Source organism: Cebidichthys violaceus, unplaced genomic scaffold (assembly GCF_023349555.1).
Source record: "Cebidichthys violaceus isolate CVI_PGR_0920_01 unplaced genomic scaffold, fCebVio1.0.p SCAF_7, whole genome shotgun sequence".
NCBI classification, from domain to species: domain Eukaryota; kingdom Metazoa; phylum Chordata; class Actinopteri; order Perciformes; family Stichaeidae; genus Cebidichthys; species Cebidichthys violaceus.
Window position 1 is genome coordinate 16,517,496 of NW_027176927.1, and position 23,133 is coordinate 16,540,628.

At 45.0% G+C, this 23,133-nt stretch overlaps 1 protein-coding gene across 4 annotated transcripts in view; it reads left to right on the top strand.

Moving 5' to 3' along the window:
* Positions 1–23,133, top strand: part of triob (trio Rho guanine nucleotide exchange factor b) — a 93,953-nt gene that overhangs the window by 65,892 nt on the left and 4,928 nt on the right. For 3 of the 4 annotated variants that reach the window (XM_068736000.1, XM_068736002.1, XM_068736003.1), the window contains 27 exons: positions 272–381; positions 517–586; positions 875–964; positions 1,100–1,192; positions 1,300–1,411; positions 1,690–1,880; positions 2,226–2,327; positions 3,362–3,501; positions 3,816–3,915; positions 6,982–7,234; positions 15,099–15,385; positions 15,494–15,664; positions 16,979–17,074; positions 17,492–17,640; positions 17,823–17,889; positions 17,992–18,095; positions 18,270–18,339; positions 18,514–18,603; positions 18,713–18,805; positions 18,911–18,961; positions 19,062–19,139; positions 19,598–19,789; positions 20,003–20,180; positions 20,371–21,254; positions 22,306–22,556; positions 22,688–22,817; positions 22,912–22,939. In XM_068736000.1, coding sequence (XP_068592101.1) covers positions 272–381; positions 517–586; positions 875–964; positions 1,100–1,192; positions 1,300–1,411; positions 1,690–1,880; positions 2,226–2,327; positions 3,362–3,501; positions 3,816–3,915; positions 6,982–7,234; positions 15,099–15,385; positions 15,494–15,664; positions 16,979–17,074; positions 17,492–17,640; positions 17,823–17,889; positions 17,992–18,095; positions 18,270–18,339; positions 18,514–18,603; positions 18,713–18,805; positions 18,911–18,961; positions 19,062–19,139; positions 19,598–19,789; positions 20,003–20,180; positions 20,371–21,254; positions 22,306–22,556; positions 22,688–22,817; positions 22,912–22,939 — 4,180 coding nt within the window. Of the gene's footprint in view, positions 1–271; positions 382–516; positions 587–874; positions 965–1,099; positions 1,193–1,299; positions 1,412–1,689; positions 1,881–2,225; positions 2,328–3,361; positions 3,502–3,815; positions 3,916–6,981; positions 7,235–15,098; positions 15,386–15,493; positions 15,665–16,978; positions 17,075–17,491; positions 17,641–17,822; positions 17,890–17,991; positions 18,096–18,269; positions 18,340–18,513; positions 18,604–18,712; positions 18,806–18,910; positions 18,962–19,061; positions 19,140–19,597; positions 19,790–20,002; positions 20,181–20,370; positions 21,255–22,305; positions 22,557–22,687; positions 22,818–22,911; positions 22,940–23,133 lie in introns of those variants that run through there. The other variant, XM_068736004.1, reaches the window with a different exon arrangement.

Below are 23,133 nucleotides of genomic sequence, written 5' to 3' on the forward strand. Positions count from 1 at the left end.
CTTTTTTTCATTGGTCAACTGTAACAATTATTAGATTTTATTCTTTTCATTCTTTTGGTTTTAATTCACATACGTTATTAATTCTCACTGGTTAGTTATATATTTGTTAATTATTTGATAAATGATTCATTGAAATATATAATGCTCTTACATCAAATGAGTTGTTTGATGATTTTTCTCTGTATTTAATGAATTCTGCTCTTCTGTGTGTGTGTGTGTGTGTGTGTGTGTGTGTGTGTGTGTGTGTGTGTGTGTGTGTGTGTGTGCGCAGACGTACCTGTGGGAGATGACCAGCGGTGTGGAGGAGATTCCTCCTGGTATTGTCAACAAGGAGCACATTATCTTTGGGAACATGCAGGACCTCTACGAGTTTCATCACAAGTCAGTACAGCTGTGATCTGATGTGTTCTTCACGCCTAACCCTCGACATCTGTTCATTGGGTCTCAGATTACACATGTAGAAGTAGTGTGTAAACAGGATTTGTTCCGACTTTAAATCTCTCTGTCTCTGTACAGTATCTTCCTGAAGGAGTTGGAGAAGTATGAGCAGCTTCCAGAGGATGTCGGCCATTGTTTTGTGACTTGGGTAAGAGCTCTACAAGTTGGGACTTTCATGTTTCAGTTTGTCTTTGTGTTCCTCACCTGTTATTATACCGTTACCCGGCCACAATTGATAAATTGTACCACCATAGTGTTAATTTGTACTGTTTTCATCAACTATGTGACTAGGTCCATATTAAGTTTAAATAACAAAACATATACAGTACACTAGAACTGTGAAGACTACACTGTTCTTCTTTTTAAAGGGGTTGTTTTGCATCCAAGACTCTTGATAAGTGGTGAGTAAAGTACTGCTGTTATTCCTCCTGCCCAGGCTGATAAGTTCCAGATGTATGTGAACTACTGTAAGAACAAGCCCGACTCCACTCAGCTCATCCTGGAACATGCTGGACCCTACTTTGATGTACGTGACTACCATTGTTGCTTGGTGTATAATAAGCAGTGATATTAGAGTTGGGATGAGGGATCTTCCTTCTAGAATAATAAAGACCGTAGCTCAAGTAAGACATGTGTCTGTTTCCCCTGTTTTGATTTGCAGGAAATCCAGCAAAGACATCGCCTGGCCAACTCCATCTCCTCTTACCTGATCAAACCGGTCCAGAGAATCACTAAATACCAGCTCCTTCTCAAGGTACAGCAGAACCAATGCTTACAGTAGGAACTTAATCCATCACCAATATCATGAATGTGTCCTTTACTTGATTGAAATGCCTCTCTGTGTCTGTCTCTGTTGTGTAGGAGTTGTTGACGTGCTGTGAGGAGGGTAAAGGTGAGATAAAGGATGGCCTTGAAGTCATGCTCAGTGTTCCCAAGAGAGCCAATGATGCCATGCACCTCTCTATGCTGGATGGTAGGTATACACACACTTTCACACACACTTGTTGAGTATTGAGTATTTCTTGAGTATTTGATAGTCCCCTGTACAACTTCTGAGAGTTTCATGTGTCCTATTAAATGAACCTTGAGTTCTCATCTTGTCGCTCGCACTCACCTCACGTTTCTCAGCTTTGCGTCCGCAGTAACTTCATTCAACCGCCCTCCATTTTGCCGCCCACACACACTGTCGGTACGCACATGCAAACACCCCTAAATGGCGCGTTTCCATCCTCTCTCTCTTCACTACCTCAGGGTTTGATGGGAACATAGACTCCCAGGGAGAGTTGATACTTCAGGAGTCCTTCCAGGTGTGGGACCCCAAGACTCTGATTCGGAAGGGTCGCGACCGACACCTGTTCCTCTTCGAGATGTCCCTGGTCTTCAGCAAAGAAGTCAAAGACTCCAACGGGCGCAGCAAGTACCTGTTCAAGAGCAAGCTCTTTGTAAGTGATGCACCGTTTGATCCGACGATGTTGTTTCTGCTTCTTCCTCCCAATTACCATAGTGGAGAAATGCTGTAACTTAAATTAACTTTCCGTGTATTGATTACAGCATGTGTCGCTCAAATATATAAATATATAAATTCAATCTTGACCCAACGCAAGACTGAGACTAGCTCAAAAGTGTGAACTTAAGACCCGGATCGGTTCAGGATTGATCCTTGGGTTTTTAGAGTTGGGTCAGCTGGAAATCCTCTATTGTTTTTATTTTGGTTACACATTGTTTTCGCGTCATTTTTTTTGTTTATGTATCATATAAATTTGCTGACATCTTATTCGTCCCCTTAGACATCCGAGCTTGGAGTGACAGAACATGTGGAAGGAGATCCTTGTAAGTTTGCCCTGTGGGTGGGCAGAACCCCGACTTCAGACAACAAGATCGTCCTCAAGGTACGTCCAGACGTGGCTTTTGGTGAAGATAACGGCTCAGTGTTTGGTCACTGCATTCATATTTGCATTAACAATGTCAATTTTACCACAGTATCTGATATCATTTAACAAGTTAGAACTAGGAACCAAAATATGTTTGCTTCACAAGGAGCTATGCACTAAGTGTAAAATAGACCCCCCCCCCCCCCCCCCCCACCACCACCACCAATGTGATTCCCCTTCTGCAGAGGAGGCCAAGTTGTTCATGCATGAAGAAGAAGAAGAGTCGCTCCATGTCTGTAGTCGGCCCTCATTAAATCCTGCATTGTCCCCTCTGTTCAGCCAAGAAAGTTCACTCCCTGTGGGGGGGTGGAGTGTTACTTTCTGCTACTTCTTCACTCATCACACAGAAACATTAGCATAGCAGTCGATGGGTCATAATCAAAACTCACAAGCAAACTTGGTAGTTCTCACGCAGTGAGTCAGAAGCAGGGCTTCATGCGGGCTCCGTGTGTAGATGTAGTGTGTTTGTTTTTGACACAGTGTCTGTGTTACGACGTGTGACTGTGTGCCGTGCAGCTATCTTGTCTTATTACACAAGTCCTGACGATCATCATCGTTATGTAACACGCTGCCACTGCAGCCTTGGTGCTGCTGGTTGCTAAGTGAGGGAGAAAGAGAAGACACAGGCGACCGTAGTCATACACTAAATACGGCGTTGCGATGGATCGGTGACGTAAATAAACACAAGGCTGACAATAAGCGCCTCTCTGTGGAAACCCTAAGTGAAGCATATGAGACGCAGTTATCGGCATTTCACAGTGAGTCTGAATGGTGACGCGTGACTCGCGTGCAAGATTGCAGGGATCAAAGCACTCAGGGAGCGCTATGTAATCTCTGAATTAAACTCCATACCGTGTAATGGCTCAACAATTCATTCATTCAGGCCAAGTGATTTTTTTTTGGGGATGAAAACTGATGAAAAAGACCTGCCTGCACACACCAGAACCTGTACATCTAACCTTTGTCGGACCCGATCATGTGTTGTGTCCCAGGCTTCAAGCATTGAGAACAAGCAGGACTGGATCAAACACATTAGAGAGGTCATCCAGGAGCGAACTGTCCACCTGCGTGGAGCTCTGAAGGAGCCCATCCACATCCCTAAAGCCACCACGGCTAAGCATAAAGGCAGACGGTAAGCGAACAGCGCATCGCTCTGAACTGCAGTTGCTGTTAATGTTGTTCGTGAGCTTAAATGTTAATTATGTGAGCCATCATAAAATTGTGTTCCGGTAAAGTTATTTTATACATGCAACATACATTTGAAATCATATACAGCAGTGAATGTACTGCTCCATACTGGATATATATACAACATCTCAGAATCCAGGCTCTTACAGAAGATCAACTCAGTCATCAGTACATTCAGTAACAAATCTATAAAAATGTCATAATGTGTTAATATAATGGTAAAGATATAATGACTGTGATGATATTGTCCGCCTGCAGGGACGGAGAGGAGCTGGACAGCCAGGGAGACGCCAGCAGCCAACCGGACACCATCTCCATCGCCTCCCGTACCTCCCAGAACACACTGGACAGCGATAAGGTTTGACTACACACACACACACACACACACACACACACACACACACACACACACACACACTCTCCAGGCATTCTTCATCCTCAAAGTGTAGTAGGAAGCAGCTTTAGTGATACACTGAATAGACGTTTTCTGTTTTCTTTTCCCTGCACATGCCGCACCGTTCAGTCAATTCAGTCAGCATGTAGCTAAGCTGTCACTCACTAGCGGTCCATGTCAGGCCATCACACATCGGAAAGCTGCAACCTGGTTAGATGCAGGCGACTCTCCACAAGTTGCTTCCTGTGAAAGTGTTAGGAGGAAGAAACAGTCCATCTGACGGGGCTTTAAAGCAGTGTGTGTGTGTGTGTGTGTGTGTGTGTGTGTGTGTGTGTGTGTGTGAGAGAGAGAGAGAGGGGCTTTGCTCACTGTGAACAGGGACAGTCGGTTGTGGTTATATCTGGTAATAGCACCACAGAAGGCTTGTCCTCCTACGCTCAGTATGAGCAACTGTAAAGCCAACACACACACACACACACACACACAGCATACATAGAGAACAACATTTCCATACTTTTATGTCATACTAATTATAATCTGAAGCTGTGGACTCTTACGTGAGGTCATTATTTTCACACTTATAATTGGACGGCCCCCAGCTCGGCCTCATACACAATCAGGAAAACAAGTACCGTACCTTAGAGTGTCCACTGTATCTGTTTAGTTATCTGTTTGCACAAAGCTCAGCTCTGTGCTTCTTTCATTAAGCATAAAAGCAAATTGTAATGGAGAGCTCTGTGTGTGTGTGTGTGTGTGTGTGTGTGTGTGTGTGTGTGTGTGTGTGTGTGTGTGTGTGTGTGTGTGTAAATCGCTATTGCTATGGTTTAATCCACTTGTGTCAAAACTAATTAAATAGTCATTGTTCAGTTAAGGGCATACTCTCAAGCTCAAAAATTCAAAACACACAACAACACACGCAAGTATACATTTTGCATCTCAATCTCACCTTCTGAATGCTTCTCTCTATCGCTCTCTGTGAGGACTCTCTGTGAGGACTCTCTGTGAGACCTCTCATTCAAGAGGCAGTGACAGTGGCGTGTGTGTGTGTGTGTGTGTGTGTGTGTGTGTGTGTGTGTGTGTCCATGTCCCCGTGTGTGTCTTTGCTTGAGTGACTGACTTGTGTGTCAACAGCTTCAGCCTCCCCCGCTCTCTCCACAGAGGATGCTCGTCTGTATGCCAGACAGGAGAGCGCGGTTTTAAAGTCCTCGCAGCGATCGATCGATCTAACACTTCGCTTCCAACGTACAAACATTGGGGCAATATTCTGTGTTTTCTCTTCTCATTTTTTTTGTTGATCGACCGGCATTAGCGAGCTAAATTGCGGCAACGCTTGTTTAAAGACAAGCATGGATTAACCGCTCCGGGGAAGAGGCGCACAACAGGGGATCGTTTAAGCTTCAATAGGCTGATTGTAAGAGCCCGCGGCGGAGCGCTGTTGGCTGTTGCAGTGGATGGCAGCAACTTTTCTTCTGGCCTTGGGATGTTATAATGCATCAGGATTGTGATTATCTGCTCAAATATTCCTTTCCCAGGGGAAATATTCCACAAAACCTTCCATTATTTGCCCTATTTTCCAGACAGCTTATGCTTACCCAGTGAGCAGCTTCTCATTGTGATCTAGGACGTTTAGTGGACTGCTGTAGAGGTTTGGTTTTGGGTTTTTTTTTTGGGACTTCTCTCGTAATGAGGGAGTGGAAAACAATGGAGAGGCTGGAGGACAGGATCTCACATCCCGTCTCTCAACTGCTCAGCTCTCTGGCTTTACCACACTACCAAAGGGTAGGTTGTAAAGAATGTGCTCCGCTGATATTCACCGCTGTGACATTTACTCTGCGAATATCTTTTGAAATGAGCAACGCAATCTATTTCACTTCTAAAGAACTTGCAGCACCGCATACATTTCAACACTAGAAATAAGGAACAGACCTTTGAAAGCATGGAGTGTGTGAATGTGGCTATTATTAACCGTATGACTAATAGAATAACTTATGTATGAGGAATGTTCTCATCTGCCATTTAGTCATATTTGATATAAATGCTCACAAGATGATTTAAATATTGTAAGGTTTCATAGCTCAACATGGCTTCATATTGGTTGGACATTTATGGCTTTATGGCTTTGTATTTATTGTGTCCAATAATGCCAATTCATTTGAATTTGTCCCAGACAGTTGAGAGTTGTATAAGCTTTTGTAATTCATATTTGTAGAATAACCCTCTGGTGTACTGTTGCTGTATATCTATCTGACTAACTGCTAGATGTTCCCCCTCCGTCGAGTGTTTCCTTTCTTCTCATAGACACTCGGATGTTCAGAGTCAGGTGGTCAGAGTGACGTTTCGTTCAGTTGTGCTAGAGTGAGTCACCGATCACCAGTGATTGCATGTAGACTTTCACTTTGCAGTGCTGCTTGAGTACCGGCGCTGTTATCAAAGGATGCTGTGTGGGAAACGTTTTGAGAGCCCATTCATTCATTCATTCATTTTGTGATGTCAGAAGTAGTTTCACTGAATGTCAGTGGTGGACCAAGTATCCAGACCCTTTAACTTAAGTAAAAGTACCAAGAGAAAAGGTATAAAGTAGCATAAGAAGAAACTACTCAGTACGATTAAGTAAGTACCCGATGTACCACCGCCGCTGAACGGTCAACTTATTCCTTCTAAAATAATTGTGGCAATATTATTAAAATGCAGGAGAAAAAAATGACAAACTCAAATGAAATGTGCGCTGGTCATCGATGCTATCTGGATGAGATGCGTATGAACAGTAGCTTGGAAAATGAACATTCCTCCTTAGTCAGTTTAACAACAATCTGATCACAGTTTATCACTACACACATGCTCGCTGTATTTACTTTCACAGTATTTTGTTTTCAGACTTGTTGGATGTACTTTATCCTCATCCATAGCCGTGTGCAAAGTGCATTCATGCTTTGTGCAAACGTGCACAGCAGATCAAAAATGAACAAATATCAGCCTTTGTTTACAGATCGCCATCGCTAGGTTTTCACAGACGTCTTTCTTCCCGTTCAGCTGTCCGGTGGCTGTGAGCTGACGGTGGTGATCCATGACTTTGTGGCCAGTAACGGTGGCAGCGGTGGGGAGCTGACAGTGCGGCGAGGCCAGACCGTGGAGGTCCTGGAGCGACTCCACGATAAGCCGGACTGGTGCCTGGTGAGGACCACAGACCGCTCTCCGGCCCAGGAGGGCATCGTACCCTGCTCCATGCTCTGCATCGCTCACTCCAGGTCTTCCATGGAGATGGAGGGGCTCTTCAACCACAAAGGTAGGATGAGAGTGTGTTCATATGCACACACACACACACACACACACACACACACACACACACACACACACACACACACACACTGGCAGGTGGAAGTGAGGAACACCTGGACAAATCAGCACATTAGGGAAAAAGCTCATTTAATGCATTTCATTTTTTTGGAAACCACAAAGGTGTCCTGCAGAATATTTGTATTTCACCCGACAGCTGCTTGTCACATCCATACATACATGGACACTTGAAACATAAGGGAATGCTGGTGGGATGTATTTCATCCGTCTTGTTTGCACACAAATCACCGGTGACCTGCGGAACCTTAACTTCTCACCAAACGAGCACGGGAAAGCACAAGCATGTATTTCTAGATGTTGCTATGCAACTGTGGAAAGCCCCGGAGCAGCTCTCTATTAACTATCTTAAAATAATTTCAACCTTTATATTCTAAGCGCTAGTAACATCTGCCTGATCTGATCACTGTCAGAATCCCTCATACTGTTCAAACAAACAAAAACTGTTAAACAGCCGTGTGAAGGTGCAGAATCTGCATCTGTTTTATTGAGAGGAGTCCATAACTCCAGTATCTGTGTGTGTGTGTGTGTGTGTGTGTGTGTGTGTGTGTGTGTGTGTGTGTGTGTGTGTGTGTGTGTGTGTGTGTGTGTGTGTGTGTGTGTGTGTGTGTGTGTGTGTGTGAACAATAACAAAAATATTGTTTAATGGTGTCCTGCCACATTCTTAATATCCTTATAATGTGGTACTTTTCTGCATACACAGACACACATACATTCGTCTAATGTGTATATTTGGACACGTCAGACTAGAGAATAGAATAGGATACAAATTGGAGCACAAAATGAATAACAAGATAACATTGAATATTGATAAAGGGTTATAGAATACAAAATATAAAAATATGTTTTCTTATGAATGCTTTGCAGTGAAGGCTTGATCCCATCTCCCGTCTTTAAAAGTCAACCTGCAACTAGGAACTCCCTGAACATGTATTTGGTTCCGGTTCTCCGACTGAGGCCCAGTTGCTGGCTCCGGTGGCTGCTAGGTGGTGTTGTTGTGGTTGTAAAGGTCCGTCAGTGTTATGAGCCACTGTCATTCTGTCTTGACAGATGTTTCTGTTTGTGTCGTTCCCTCTTCATTCTGGGAGGATGGGTGGGAGCTGCACTGCTTCTTTCTATGGTAGTATAGAATACAAACGTTTAGCTGTCGGTCTCTTTGAAGTCGGCATGTGAAAGGTTTAAAATGATAGGATGCCTGCAGTGTACATACAGAAACTGACAACTTTGGAATTAGCTGAATGATTTACTAGTACGGTAGAATCTCCCAACTCCTTATTTTACCCGGTTGACGGCGGCTCCATGGCTTTTTTTTGATCCGTCTTTCTTTGGTCCTCTTACCAGCCCTCCCTGTTTCTATCTGTGTGGTCAGTAGCAGTGATGAAAGGAGCTTCTCTCCACAGGGGTTTCTGTTGCTGAGGACGAGAAAGACGAGGATGACAACAAAAAAAAGTCTTTGCTACTTTGTCAGCTTTTTGTATTTACCGGTCAACCATGTACGCCACTCTGTCCAAAGCTGCGGAAGGGTGACGGTCTAGGGATTAGTGTTCTCGGGGACGTCTCCCCTTTTTCCTGCTGTGTCTCACACACAGGAATAATTGACTGTTGGAGGCCAATGTCTGGAATAACAGAATAGGGCAGAATGAAATGGTTCCCAAACAGAAGGATTAGCCTGCAGAGCGTATAGCTGGCAGCTGGTTGTCTGCTCTGATTAGAGGATGTGTGAAATAACAGTAGTTAACACTGTGTGTGCTCAGTGTGTGCGTGTGGCTTCTAAATATTTCATCAAGTCCCGTGTTGTTCGGTTAGCTGCCGAAACCTGCGCAAACCTACACATTCCTGTTAAATCGGGCTTTCGAGCACTTTCATTTGCACTCTAATCACATTTTCAGTTTGATTCCTGGAATTCCCCTGTTCACCAAAGCATGAAGGTTGACTCTCCGTGCCTCTCATGGGGACATAAATGCAAAGGTACAAACAAGGCAGTGGCGGTGTTATTGATTGAAGGACTCTGCTGGGAGAAGAGAAGTGTGTGAACGAGTGTGTGCGTGTTCCTACAGGATGGAGTGTGTTTAGAGCCCGTGGAGACAAACACACACTCACAGTTAAACAGGGAGATCTTTGTGCACCTCGCCTGCATTGCTGATCTACACTGCACAGTGTGTCAGATGAAGTGACGGTGTAGGAAAACAGAATTAGGTTTTGAATATATATATATATTTACCAAAAAATCAGTTGGAGATTCGGATTTTCAGAAAAATGATCTGAAATTCATAACCAACCACTGAATAGGAAACTCTTCTTCACTTCTCTCGGATTTCATAACCAAGTCTATATTTGTTCCAAGCATACTGCACAACTTCTATGCATCCTAATGCCTGTAAAATATGCACCCCGCCCACACAAACTGAGTGGGTGCTTCTACAAAGGGTAATACGGTAGATGCGCTGCATGTTTACAGACATCCCCTTTGGAACAGAGAGGCTCAGTGGAGGCTTGCCCAATATCCTCACAGCAGCCCACTCACAGGAGAGGGAGGGAAGGAGAGACAAAGAGAGAGAAAACATCCTACTCTCTAATGCTTCATTTCACTTTTCCTTGTTCCTCACTCTGGACTTCACACTTTCTCTCCCTGGAATTCCAGCTACGCAGTTACTTCAGTTTTTGTTTTGTTTTTATTCCTAATTACGAGTTATTTAAAAAAACAATTTTAGGCTCTGCATCGTACCTGTGGAGATGCTGTGAGGGGAACATGTCAGTTCAGAATCTGGAGGCTTGATATTTGACTGACATGGCCCGTGGAATTCAGTCCCTCGTGTCTCTAAACCCATTTTGCTCCATGGATTCAGCACAGGGAGGAACCTCTGACAACTGCAAGTTCTGGCTGCTGGACCTCGGTAGGTGCCTCAGTCATGTGTAGCACATGAGTAACGGCGTAATGTGCAGAGCACAAGTCATTTCTTGCTCTTCTACTTCTAACAGGGTAGGTTTTACTTCTTATTGCTGGACAACTCCTGCTGTTTTAATGCTGTACAGTTGAAAAAGACAGGACGGTTGTCACAGAAAAAATACAAAAAACACAATTTGCTCTAATTCACCAGTTTGGCTCATCATGTTTTTTGTGTGTGTTACGCCAGCTATTTTCAGACGGGTTTAACGCAGAGGGCATTTACTTATCAAGTGTGGATTATGTTGAGGCATTATGGCAGTGAAAGTAATTTGTTGAATGCACCCTTATGTGATGAGATATTAAATCGAGTGAAATCACATTGACAAGATTATATCTTTGTGCCTGTCTGCATGCCAGGTCAGGCCAGTGCTGCACAGATGGGCAGAGGGTGTTATTGTAGCGCCCGGGGAGAAAAGACGATAAAGAGGTCAAATGGAATTAAGTAGAATAGAATTGAACAGGAACAATGAGGAGCTTCTCACATTCTCAATCCTTTTTTTCACAGTGGTCCATCTGATAAAGTGTGATTAAAAACCCTCAGCTAGTTTTTGCCAGAATATGTAACGGGTGGTCTCTAAACTGTCCCATGTCTCCCATCCCATCTCCACGCCCTCCCCAACTATGGCAGTTGGTGGCAAACCCTCTCCAGCATTGTCCACATTTTTACAGATCAGCTAGCCAAACTCCCATGGAGCTTTTCCACACTCCGCACCTCCACCCCCTGAAAGTCTCCAACCACACCGACTGATGTTTTGTCTGCATGTTCGCCTCGCTCCTCCTGGGGAGGACAAGAGCACACGAAAGATGCTCCCCTGGTGACACCTCTGGAATCCCAGGCATGCCTCTGTGGAGCTGCACTCCAGCTGTACAACCCCCCCCCCCCCCTTCCCCTCCTATTCTTAGACACATGCGTGCTCACCAAGTTGTAAATCTAGCATGCTCTTTGCAGTAGCGTGAATGAACGCTGACTGAGTTATGTTAGCGCGTCGTTAGCTTGCAGATAAATTGGCGGACGTGTGAAGATGCAGTGGAGAGCAGCTGGTGGACTCTCGTCGGGTGTTTTTCCTCAGGAATATCAGAGAGGATGGCATTATGATAAGGTTGAATATCTGCATGTTCAGTGTCAATGCTGACTTTTCGAGCAGATAAGTGTTGGCAGTTAATAGATATTTTAAAGTTAGAATATCCATATGTATTTAAAGTATACATTGCGTGTATGTACACACACATGCATATGCATTTACTTTATGTAAACACATACAGTTTGTGTAGCCTGTGCAAAACACTAATGATACATTATATAATATATACGAGTATATGTTCATCCCAGTTTTGTCGGAATTCTCAAAACAAAAAGTAAAATGCTGTTGACTATGATAAAGAAAGGTTATGGCCGCTCTAGGTCTTTACAGAAGATGCTGACATAAACTATCTTAATAGGGTTTTTTGCTACATTAAATTTAGGCTCTTGCAACTTTGAGGAAATGAACAGCAGTTAATTGTGTGTATGTAGTGCCAGCTTATTACCAATATCTAATAAGTGTATTTATGCATTCACAAGCGTAGCAGGTGGGAGCGTTGGGTCCAGGTGTCATCTTGATGTTTTCATGATGTATTTTTTGTAGCAGCAGGATTGAAGAGTATTAAAGAATCATGTCTTAGTAAATTCAGTTTTACTTTTTGAAGCATGGCATAGTTCTTTGAATTTAACTCTCACTATAAAAACGAATGGGGCGGACAAACTCTCAGTGTCACCCATGCAAAGAAACTACGTGTCCCCGAGTCCTGTTTCCCATGAGTGCAATTCTGACCAGCTGTTTTTGAGGTGTCACCCTGCAGGGCAAAGGGCAAAGGTCATGCTCTCTGTGTGTTTGTGTGTGTGTGTGTGTGTGTGTGTGTGTGTGTGTGTGTGTGTGTGTGTGTCCCTGGGGTTATTTTCTATTGAGGAGGAATGTGTCAGGGCCGCTGACTCCATGTTTCACCCGTTGACACTCCTGTTCAGCACGACCTCTTCAGTCCAATCAGAGAACATGTTTAGCACCAGATGCTTATCTAGCTGTCAAAGTGTGAACATTGTATGACACATAAAGGACACCACAATAGACATGGTCATCTATCACTGAAGCTATATATAATAGTCACAACTTTTTGAGGCATTATTCCATGATGACGACAATGATCTCAGTTTTTGTATTTGAGTATTTCAAGGAGATTCAAAGAGATACAGGTAATTGTTTCTCACCAGAACCCTAAATTGGCGGGAACCTACAGAGTAAACATGTGTCTGCTTAACTTGCCCCACAGCCTTTCATGTAATAGCTAACAAGTACTTGCTAACGGCACAGATACACGTACGGCTGTGTCCTCAGTGTGTCCTCCAGGAAGCACGGCCTGTTCGCTCTACCTGGGACGTCCCGACTTCTATCTCTGGCTCCCTGGTTCATTCCCTTTAAAAAGCACAGGTTTTCACTTAGGTGTTAAATTATGAACGCAAGTAAGTGTGTGCTGTGGGTCGTCAGTGTTTGTCTGGCAGTTATAGTAGAAATAGCAGAAAAGGGCCTGGTTTACATCAGAAACAGTAACAGCTGTGTGATGCTGAACACATTGAGCAGACCCAAAGCATTTAGGACATTAAAACCCTCAAAATTCAAAGGCCTTGTAAGCACATGCACTTTGTGCTCTTAGTATGAGTAATGGATAGAATGTGCTGGTGTTATCCAGTGAAGTCACAACATGCAGAACTCATAAAGGAAAGTCTTGCTGGTCCTTGGAGACCAGCGGTAGTAAATGTTAAGGTATTCTTAACAGTGTGAAAGAGGCTCCATGATTGTACCTCCGATTAAAACATTCCAGGGCAGTATCGTAACAGAGAGTTGTGGCTGTGGTTTTCATTTGGGACTGCGGGGAAGATGAAGGCAGGTCGATCACACAGCTGCCTTGAATTGTATACTAAACAGTAGGTGGAATGTATAGATCTCCAGAGGAGTTCAAGCTTCCCTGTGAGATTGGAAAAGTATCCGTCTGACTTTGTGTCTGGTAAAAGAAATTCATTCGCAGGATAAAAACAGGACAAAAAGATGCGTACCTCGGCATTCGCGTGACTCATGGCTGGGAAAAAAAATTCTTGCACGAGGCAACTTAAGTATAGCAGAATCAGTGAAAGATGATAACTTTTATCCCTCGGGGTATACCGGAGATACCTCCGGATGACCCGGGCTTGGTCAGAGTGAGATGGTGAGAGGAGCCTCATATAAGATGGCTTTAGAGTCTTAATGGTGGGGGGAGACGCTTGTTGGTCTGGGAACTGTGCTTTCTTCTTCTTCCCTTGCATGAGATGTGAGAACACATGCTTCGTATTAACAGCAGAGCGCTGTAAAAAAAAGAAGTCTCCCAGAGGCGGTGTGAATGACACGCCCATTCACATGCAAATGCTGATGCAGATGCGTTCATTCAGGCTGTGTAAAAGTGCCACACCGACCATTCATGAGAGCCACTCAGCTGGGTCACATGGTGGAGTCTTCAGCAGCTGCATGATTCCAACCACCAGCCTGAATCTCTCATTTTACTCTTTATTCAAGCTGTAAAATATAGATCATTTAGTCTTGTATCCAGACTTGATATATTTATACGTCATATTTATTGCTATCTTTTTCATTGAAGCTCAACAACTCGCGATGAGATGCAATGCAATAAGAGGATAGCATCGTCCTCAGAAATGCTCTTGTCTCTGCAGCCGTTACCTCTCATCAGTCATGTGCTAATCTGCACAATGAGAACATCAACTCCTCAGATCTTCCTGCACTAAGAAATCATTTTTATGATTCAGTCGAGCTACAGCTACAGCTTTGCATTTAAAGCGATAGGAAACGTAATTCTATGGAGTGTATTCAGGTGGCTTTTAATGAGGATTTGAACTTTAAGTAAGAGGTGCTCTCCTCATCCGTGGGTGGGTGATTGACGAAGTTCTTCATCATACCTGGGGGATTATTTTTCTTTACTCTCTTGTATTGGCAGCAGAGTAACGGACACTCTTAAATCGTTTGTTGAACTGTGAGGTCTTACAGGGGGTCCATGCTCTGTGGTGTCAGACTTGGGGGTCCATGCTGCGTAGTGTGACAGGACACAAAGAAATCCAACCTCGACATCATCATCCCAAGACTCATTGGTCCTATAGTTTGTCGAGAAGTTTTGTTTGCTCATTCAGCAGCATGCAGTAGATGACGGTAAAGAAGACTAACGAGGGAATGTGCGGGTAATGGAGGAGAAAGGGGAGTTATGCTAAAGATAGGAAGGAGAGCAGGAGGGAGTGAGCAGACAGGTGGATTTATCTTTCAATTATTCAGACAAAGCCTCAAGCGTCCCTTCATCCTGCTTTTGCTTTCCTCCTACCGACTCGCTAAGCTGACGCCACCACTGCGAGGAGGAGAGCAGCCTGCCCACTGCACAGAACACATACAGCCAACAGAAGCGCACACATTTTGATTGTGTTTTCTCACTTTATGCAAACTCACATATGCATCTACAGCATGGTGGCTATAGTGTTGTTTATGGTTTGTTACACAACTTGTCTTCAATGCAGAATGAAGACAAATGGAATGTAACAATTGCTGACAACTAAATATGCAGAAGTCATTATGTTTTAATATATTGAGGTGTATTACTAATTGAAAAGGAAATATTCCATATTATTGCACACTTCAAAATGGTAGTAGGACTGTTTTTACTGTGTTTACACACATTTGTGACCTGACCACACTTTTTACAGCACCAGACAATGACTCAAATTGACTATACTTGTGATAAATATCATAATCACCGTTCCCTTTCTGTTCTTCCCTGTCACCCTTAGACACCCTGTCTGTATCCAGTAACGACACCCTGCAGCCGGGCTCCAGCCAAACCCTGGGTCCCCACAGCTCGCCGGGCCCCAAACGCCCTGGAAACACCTTAAGGAAGTGGCTGACCAGCCCCGTGCGACGGCTGAGCTCCGGCAAAGCTGACGGCCACGTCAAGAAGCTCGCCCACAAGCACAAGAAGAACCGCGACGGCACACGGAAGAACATGGACGCGATGGCCGGCTCGCAGAAGGACTCCGACGACAGCGCCGCCACGCCACAGGACGAGACACTGGAGGAAGTAAGAACAGACGAGCTGCGGATGGCTGACGGTGTTGCAACAATCAAAGGCACAGTTTTTGGTTCTGACCGGCCCGTCGATCATTGCCCTCCGCCTCTCTTTCTGCAGCGTATGCGTAACGAGGGGCTGAGCAGCGGTACCCTGTCCAAGTCCTCTTCATCAGGCATGCAGAGCTGTGGAGAGGAGGAAGGAGAGGAGGGGGCCGACGCCGTCCCTCTACCTCCCCCTATGGCCATCCAGCAGCACAGCCTGCTGCAGCCCGACTCCCAAGACGACAAGGTTGGTGACACGGGGCCATCAAAATACATCTGTACGCACGCACTACTGCACATGGTCATGGACAATGGTGTGCAGAAAACACAATGCACCAACCGAGCCCCGAGTGGTTTTGTTTTACGGTGACAAAGTAGATTTATGTGTTGTTGTACTGTATTTAAAATGGGCCAAACCTGATTTTTGCTTCATCGGCAATATGTTTGCACACATATGTGTTGTGTGCATTAACTGGGGGAAGGGTTGCTCATGTAAATATAAGATACACAAATAAGTGCGGGCGCACACAAAATAAGTTGCTCTTCACAGGAAGATGCCTATTGATCCTTTTGAACTTTTAAACTTCAATTATAAAAATATATATTTTTTCATTTGCTAATTTCAGAAATATGTAACCATATTAATCTTAGTTTTGGTTTGGTTACATATAGAGGTCCCCACAAAGCTTACAACACCACAAGTAAACCTTCACGTTGGCATAAATAACCTTTCTTTTCTCTCTTTATTCTTTTGATGGTTGCACGCTCCTCCCTTCAGCATTACGTTGATTTCTGTTCTACTTCTCTTCTTTCCCAGTTTCCCTATCTCTCCATGTAAAATCACTTCATCGTCTCCGCTTTGGATCCTTCCTCATTGAACTTCTTTTGTTTTTCTTGCCTTTTTGTTTTCTTTCTGTCACCAAAAAAACCCCACATGTCATTCCCGTGAAGTGTAACCGTTCTGCTGTTGCTGAAGTGAATGCTCCATTCACGTGCTGCTGCTGCTGCTGCTGCTGCTGCTGCAGCGGTCGGTTGTTTGTCGGACTAAATGGTGAAACCCCATTAAGTCTGCTCGTGAATAGGGGTTCCTTTACCCGCCACCATGCGTCAGACTGGGCTCCGTTCTAGAGGCGAACTCTCTCTTCAATGGAGTATTACGCAACACTGTTTGCTGTATAGAAGTTGTCTGACCAATCATGGTGCTTGTGCTTGAAGAGCAGTCTCCAATCCCAGAGCTTGCCCTTGACCTAAACCCACCTCATAACTCTTAACCCTGTTTCCCCCGAGACCAGTCTGTGATTGGCTCCAGCTTGGCCCCCAGTTGACCCTTTTATTAGGGAGATCACAACCCACCAAGTCCTTATTTGGACGTGTGGAATATCGGGGTCCAAACTCAACGAGGGTGAGCCTGATCACATTCACAGCAGTAGCCTTTGAGAATGTTGGACTACTGCACGCATGCAGCTCTGCCAAGTTTTACATTAGTCATGTTTGTACCTAAAACCATTAAATTCTTTCTTTTTTTTCTTTCTTTCTTCCATTTGCTGTCTCTTTTTTTCAGTCTGCGTCCCGTCTGTCCGCTCGTCCCAACAGTTCAGAGACACCCAGCGCTGCTGAGCTGGTCAGTGCCATCGAAGAGCTTGTGAAGAGCAAGATGGTGAGAAGACAAAAATCTTAAACAAAGCTCACAAGTACATGCAAATGTGGGACATTTGTACACAGAACAATTCTGATAGATTAATGTACAAGCACACATTTTCTTTCCTCTGGTGTTGTTGACAGAGAATGGCATTATGGCCTCCTCGTCATCTGTCAGGACTGTGACTCACTATGCCAGCTGTCCACTGTTCCAACAAATGGGCATTGAACTTTGGCCAATATCACACACATGCCCACTGGCTTACATACAGTATGGCCACATACCGAAGTACAGATGATACAGTTAAATGAAGCACGCTGTCCAAAAGATAAGCTCGCACACAGATCAGCTCAGTGACGGTTCTTTCTTTCTTGGTTTCTTCTGTTTTCCCCTTTTGCACTTTGTCCCTCCTCTCCTCGCCTCCTCCTTCCTCAGTCGCTGGAGGACCGTCCCAGTTCCCTGTCAGTAGAGCAGGGCGACAGCAGCTCTCCCTCCCTCAATCCCTCTGACAACTCCCTCCTCTCCTCCTCCTCACCCATCGATGAGGTGGACGAGCGCAAGTCTGGCTTCTTCAAGAGGAGACAGTGAGTGATGAGCCAGTCGTGTCCTGTTAGTGTTTTGATAAACAAAAGTTGCTCGAGTTCAATCAGTTAATCACGTTTGTCTTCCCTTTGTGTGCTTATATGGAATCATTTCTGATGTTCATCCACAGCTGAGTGCATTACATTTGTATTACATGGAGACATTTCTGCTTTGTGTCCCTCAGTTATGTGCTTCTGGAGCTGGTGGAGACTGAGAGAGACTATGTCAGAGATCTGGGCTCAGTGGTGGAGGTAAAAACAGATATTACAGTATCCCAACATAAGCTCTCAGAGATAGCTTTTTTGGGTCTGTGTGTCGATGTTTTACAAATGAGTGGACTTTCCTCCCCTCAGGGCTACATGAGCAGGATGAAAGAGGAAGGAGTTCCAGATGACATGAGAGGAAAAGACAAGATTGTCTTTGGAAACATCCATCAGATCTACGACTGGCACAAAGAGTATGCTGGCAGTCTTCTCCAGTTAACACGCCCTACAAATTCCACTGCAAATGTGTTCTAAAGCTGTTCTATCTGCCCCAGTGTGAAGACAGACAACAATACAAATAACACAGGCGGTTCCATGTTCCTTGGCAGGTTAACTCACGTGTTTCTTCTCTCTTGATTGGTCCACAGTCTTTTCCTGGGAGAGCTTGAGAAGTGTTTGGAGGACCCTGACAGGCTGGCTCCTTTATTTGTCAAACAGGTTAGAGACCTATTCAGTATTGTTTAGCATTCAAACTAATTGTTGAAGGGTGGATTATCAAGTTCATTTTATTGATTTTAAAAGAGAGAGTAAGAAAATGTAATTTTCTCAGCTGTCACATTTTGTCTCACTTCTAAAAGCGACCTCTGTTTTCTGGTTTTGTTCCGATTGCAGGAGCGGAGGCTACACATGTACATTGTGTACTGCCAGAACAAACCTAAATCGGAGCACATTGTGTCAGAATACATTGACACTTACTTTGAAGTAAGATTGATTTTACACCTACCCAAACCTACGGAATGTTCTCCGTGTCGTATTGTCCAGGTGATCAGTATTTCAGTACAGAGATGATAATGTTTGCATCTTTCACCAGGACCTCAAGCAGCGATTGGGCCACAGATTGCAGATCACTGACCTGCTAATCAAACCCGTCCAGCGCATCATGAAGTACCAGTTACTACTGAAGGTAAATCCACCGTAGTGTTCTTACTTGGCAGGCTGCGTTCAGGCTAAGTAAAGTACTCTTCTTGTTGAACATACAGTATCGATTAACATTTTACGTGTTTCACAGGATCTTCACAAAATTTCTAAGAAGGCTGGAGCGGACACGACAGAGCTGGAGGTAATGTAACGGCCGGGTTGCAGCTCAAACTTTCTTAAAGTGACGACGCAGTGAAAATGTATTGTTTATGCGTTTGTTTTGCTCTCGTGTTCCGCTGTAGAAAGCTGTAGAGGTGATGTGTGTGGTCCCCAAACGCTGCAATGACATGATGAATGTTGGGCGCCTTCAAGGCTTCGATGTAAGACGGCTCTTTATCCTCTCACAAATTTGTGCGTGTCTGTGTGTGTGTGTGTGTATGTGTGTGTGTGTGTGTGTGTGTGTGTGTGTGTGTGTGTGTGTGTGTGTGTGTGTGTGTGTGTGTGTGTGTGCTCGGACAACTGCACAGAATGATTTAAGGTATAGATGGAAATAGTTTATTCCCTGCAAACATTAAAACTGCCACTAGGTGTCAGTGTGCCCTCATTTTTGCAGATACGTTTGAAGTATTTTGTATTAACGATTGAACTGTAGGTAGTTCAAATAGTATTAGACTTTGCTTATGTGGAGAAGAGATGTGTGTGTTTGTTTTTTTCCTCCTCTTGCCTACTCCAAATTGAAGTTATGCAAACTGGCAAACTGTCCTCTACTGTCCTCTACTGTCCTCTACTGTCCCTGTCTTCTTATTTGCTTTATCTCTGCTCTCACTCCTTTCTTCAGGGTAAAATCGTGGCTCAGGGCAGACTGCTCCTCCAAGACACCTTCATGGTGTCAGACCAGGATGGAGGACTTCTGTCCAGGATGAAAGAGAGGAGAGTCTTCCTCTTTGAGCAGATCGTCATCTTCAGCGAGCCCATAGACAAAAAGAAGGGCTTCTCTTCTCCCGGCTACCTCTTCAAGAACAACATCAAAGTAAGTGCAGCTCAATACAATCGCTCAAAGCTACAGTTAATAAGCCTCCCACAACTGGTAAAACAACACTGTCAATGTATTGCATGTTCCATACCATAGATTCTTCTGCAGCTTCTTAATCGAAACATCTCGCCTTGCCACTTCAACTCTTTCCCTGCCACTCTTCCTTTCTCTTTCCTCTTCTTCTTCTCTCTTCTTGCCTCATCTCTTCAGGTGAGCTGGTTGGGTTTAGAAGAGAATGCAGAAGACCCCTGCAAGTTCACGCTCACCTCCAGATCATCTAGCGGCAACCTGGAGAGGTACACCCTCCATTCAATGAGCCCCGGAGTCAGTCAGGTCTGGGTCCACCAGGTCAGCCAAATACTGGAGAACCAGAGAAATTTCCTCAATGGTAAGAGAATGATGTGCATATTACCAAATTACAAGTTTACAACATAAACATGCTGGCCTTTCACAAGTTGTATGTTTGGGTTGTATTAGAAACTAAATAACATCCATGTTTTCTGACTTTAATTATGAGTTTTTACTCAAATCTGCGTTTGTGATATGAGTGAAATCGTGCCCCTTATCCTTTCCCACAGCTCTAACATCCCCCATAGAGTACCAGAGGAACCACGTGGGTGGTGGCGGGCCGGGCGGTCCACCCAGCAGTAGCAGCAGCAGTACTGGAGGCCTGCCAGGAGGCAGCAGCTCCAACAGTACCGCCAACATGGGAGGGGGAGGCGGCGGCGGCGGCTCTGGAGGATCAGGAGGCGGCTCCTCTTCTCTGTGCGGCCCTCGCTCCCGACCCTCCCGCATCCCCCAGCCATCCTCACGCCTCCCCCAGCCCGTCCACCACCACCATCCCCCGGGCCCTGAGGGGCCCGACCAATCAGCAGGTATGTGGTCTCCCTGCCACCCTCAGTCCCTCCCCTCTAACCCGTACTCAGACACCACTACGAATGGAGAGGCGTTAGCCTCAGAGGTCCCTAAGATGAGGATGCTGGATAGTCCTCACGGAAGTAACAGTAATAACAGCAACATGCCATCAGACAGCCTGGAGGCCAGTGTCAAACTGGGCCTGGGGGGCTGTGAAGAACCCCAGAAACATCAAACAGCTGGTGTACCGCAGATGGCCGTGGCTCCTCTGAATTTGTCCCTAAAAAGCCCCAGAGTTGGGACAGTTTCTCCTCTCATTTCACCTCAGTCCCCTGGAGGTGGAGGAAAGGAGGCATTGGTCCCCTCCAGCCCAGCTCATAAAGGTCATTTCTGGGCTATGGTCCCTGCTATGCCTGCCTCTCCCGCCAGCCGGCCTGGTTCCTTCTCCTACCCCAGCGACGGTGGTGGTGGAGGGGACTCTCTGGGCAGAGGGAGCCATGGGACGCCCTCTCATCACCGCAACTCCTCCCACAGTAAGGACATAGACCGCATGAGCACCTGCTCCTCCACCAGCGAGCAGTCCATACAGTCCACCCAGAGTAACGGGGTAAGATGCCAAGCCGAGGCCCGGGCTTTAGTGAGGCCTAGAGCTATCCACTAGTCACTAACCCCGCCCTCACTGACCGGCTGTCCGTCAGTCACCCCGCCGCTGCCTCTGAGAATGGCTTGTACATGCAACAACTACTACACTGGAGATTAACGGCTATCTGAGTGCACTAACTTCACCGACGGTGTGTGTGAGGGAGACATTTCTGGTGCTCCCAGAATGTACTAACAGTGTGGATCTGACTCATAGAGCAACTGTTGTATCTGCCTTCTCAGACTCTCTGAGCTTCAGTATGTGTTTGCTTCTTTACTGCAATCACCATTTCTCTTTGATCTTTTTCATTCATACTTCCACGGGAATATTGTCATCAATGATCTCTGGTCAAAACTTTGACTCGGACGAAGCTCTTTCACATATTATCTTCTTTCTCATTTGTTCTTGTAACGGTTAGCCTTGAGACTACACCAGCTGCTGTTTGCTTCACTCTTCAAGCTGATGGAGTGTCTTCTATATTTCTTCTTGGACATTTTTTTTACTTCAACTTCTCTCTCTACTTTTTGACCACAAAGTTCCGTTTTTCAGCATCCGACCCGAGAATCATAACTTCTGCTTCACATCTTCTCAGAACTAAACTAAAATGATGTGTCGGTCATCACTGTGTAGATGTAAAATATTGCTTTAAAAACATCTGTGCAAGATTTAAAAAAAAAAAAAGCATTTTGCAAATTCTTCCTGCATGCATCAAGCATAATAGCAGGGTCGTTTGTGTGTGTTACCATCAATCAAATCCTGCATTTGATTGGTGTGAAGCTACTGATACTCTTCTGTACCTTTTTTAGGAATGAATGTGCATGTGTGTATTTTAACGTGTGTGTGTGTGTGTGTGTGTGTGTGTGTGTGTGTGTGTGTGTGTGTGTGTGTGTGTGTGTGTGTGTGTGTGTGTGTGTGGATTGTGTGCATGTTAAGTCTCATGTTCTACTACCCCACTGTGCTTCGTTTAAACAGTGTTGTGTGATTAAGTCCAAAGCTTTACCCTTTTCTTCTCCGACAGAGTGAAAGCAGTAGCAGCAGCAGTGTGTCCACCATGTTGGTGACCCAGGACTATGTGGCCGTGAAGGAGGATGAGATCAGTGTGGTGCAGGGCGAGGTGGTCCAGATGCTAGCCAGCAACCAGCAGAACATGTTCCTGGTGTACCGGGCGTCCAATGAGCACTGCCCCGCCGCCGAGGGCTGGATCCCTGGCTACGTATTAGGACATACCTCATCCTCCATCACACCCGAACTCCCCGAAGGAACCATCAAGTAAGAACACAGGACATTCGACCTGTTCTTGAGACAAAAACAAGCGAGTGCAAATGTCAGAGTTCATCTTGATTGTACAAAAACGGCAGAGAAAACTGAGATTTCTCCCCCTCTGGTCGTGTCTGCTTTAGAAAATCATTATCGTGGCATACAGCGCTCCGCATCCGCAGGAAGTCTGAGAAAAGAGACAAGGAGGGCAGGAAGCTGGAGAACGGCTACCGCAAGTCTCAGGACGGCCTGGCCAACAAAGTCTCTGTCAAGGTAGAGAGTGTGGAGTTCTTTATCAAACCCGGTTCATTTGCTCTCTCTGTTTTAATACGTGCAAGAAATCTAATTTTGTACTTTTTCACTACAGCTTCTAAATCCCAACTTCATCCATGATGGTATGTACACTTTGTTGCTTTTGGCCAAGGTCTGTGTGTGTGTGTGTGTGTGTGTGTGTGTGTGTGTGTCTCCTTTAATATTCCCCCACCTATCCCTCCCTGTTATGGGCGGTCACTTTGAAGCTTGTAACTTAATACATGTATAGAAATGTGTTTTTAAGCTGATTTGAGATTCAAGGTGCAGCTTCATTTTC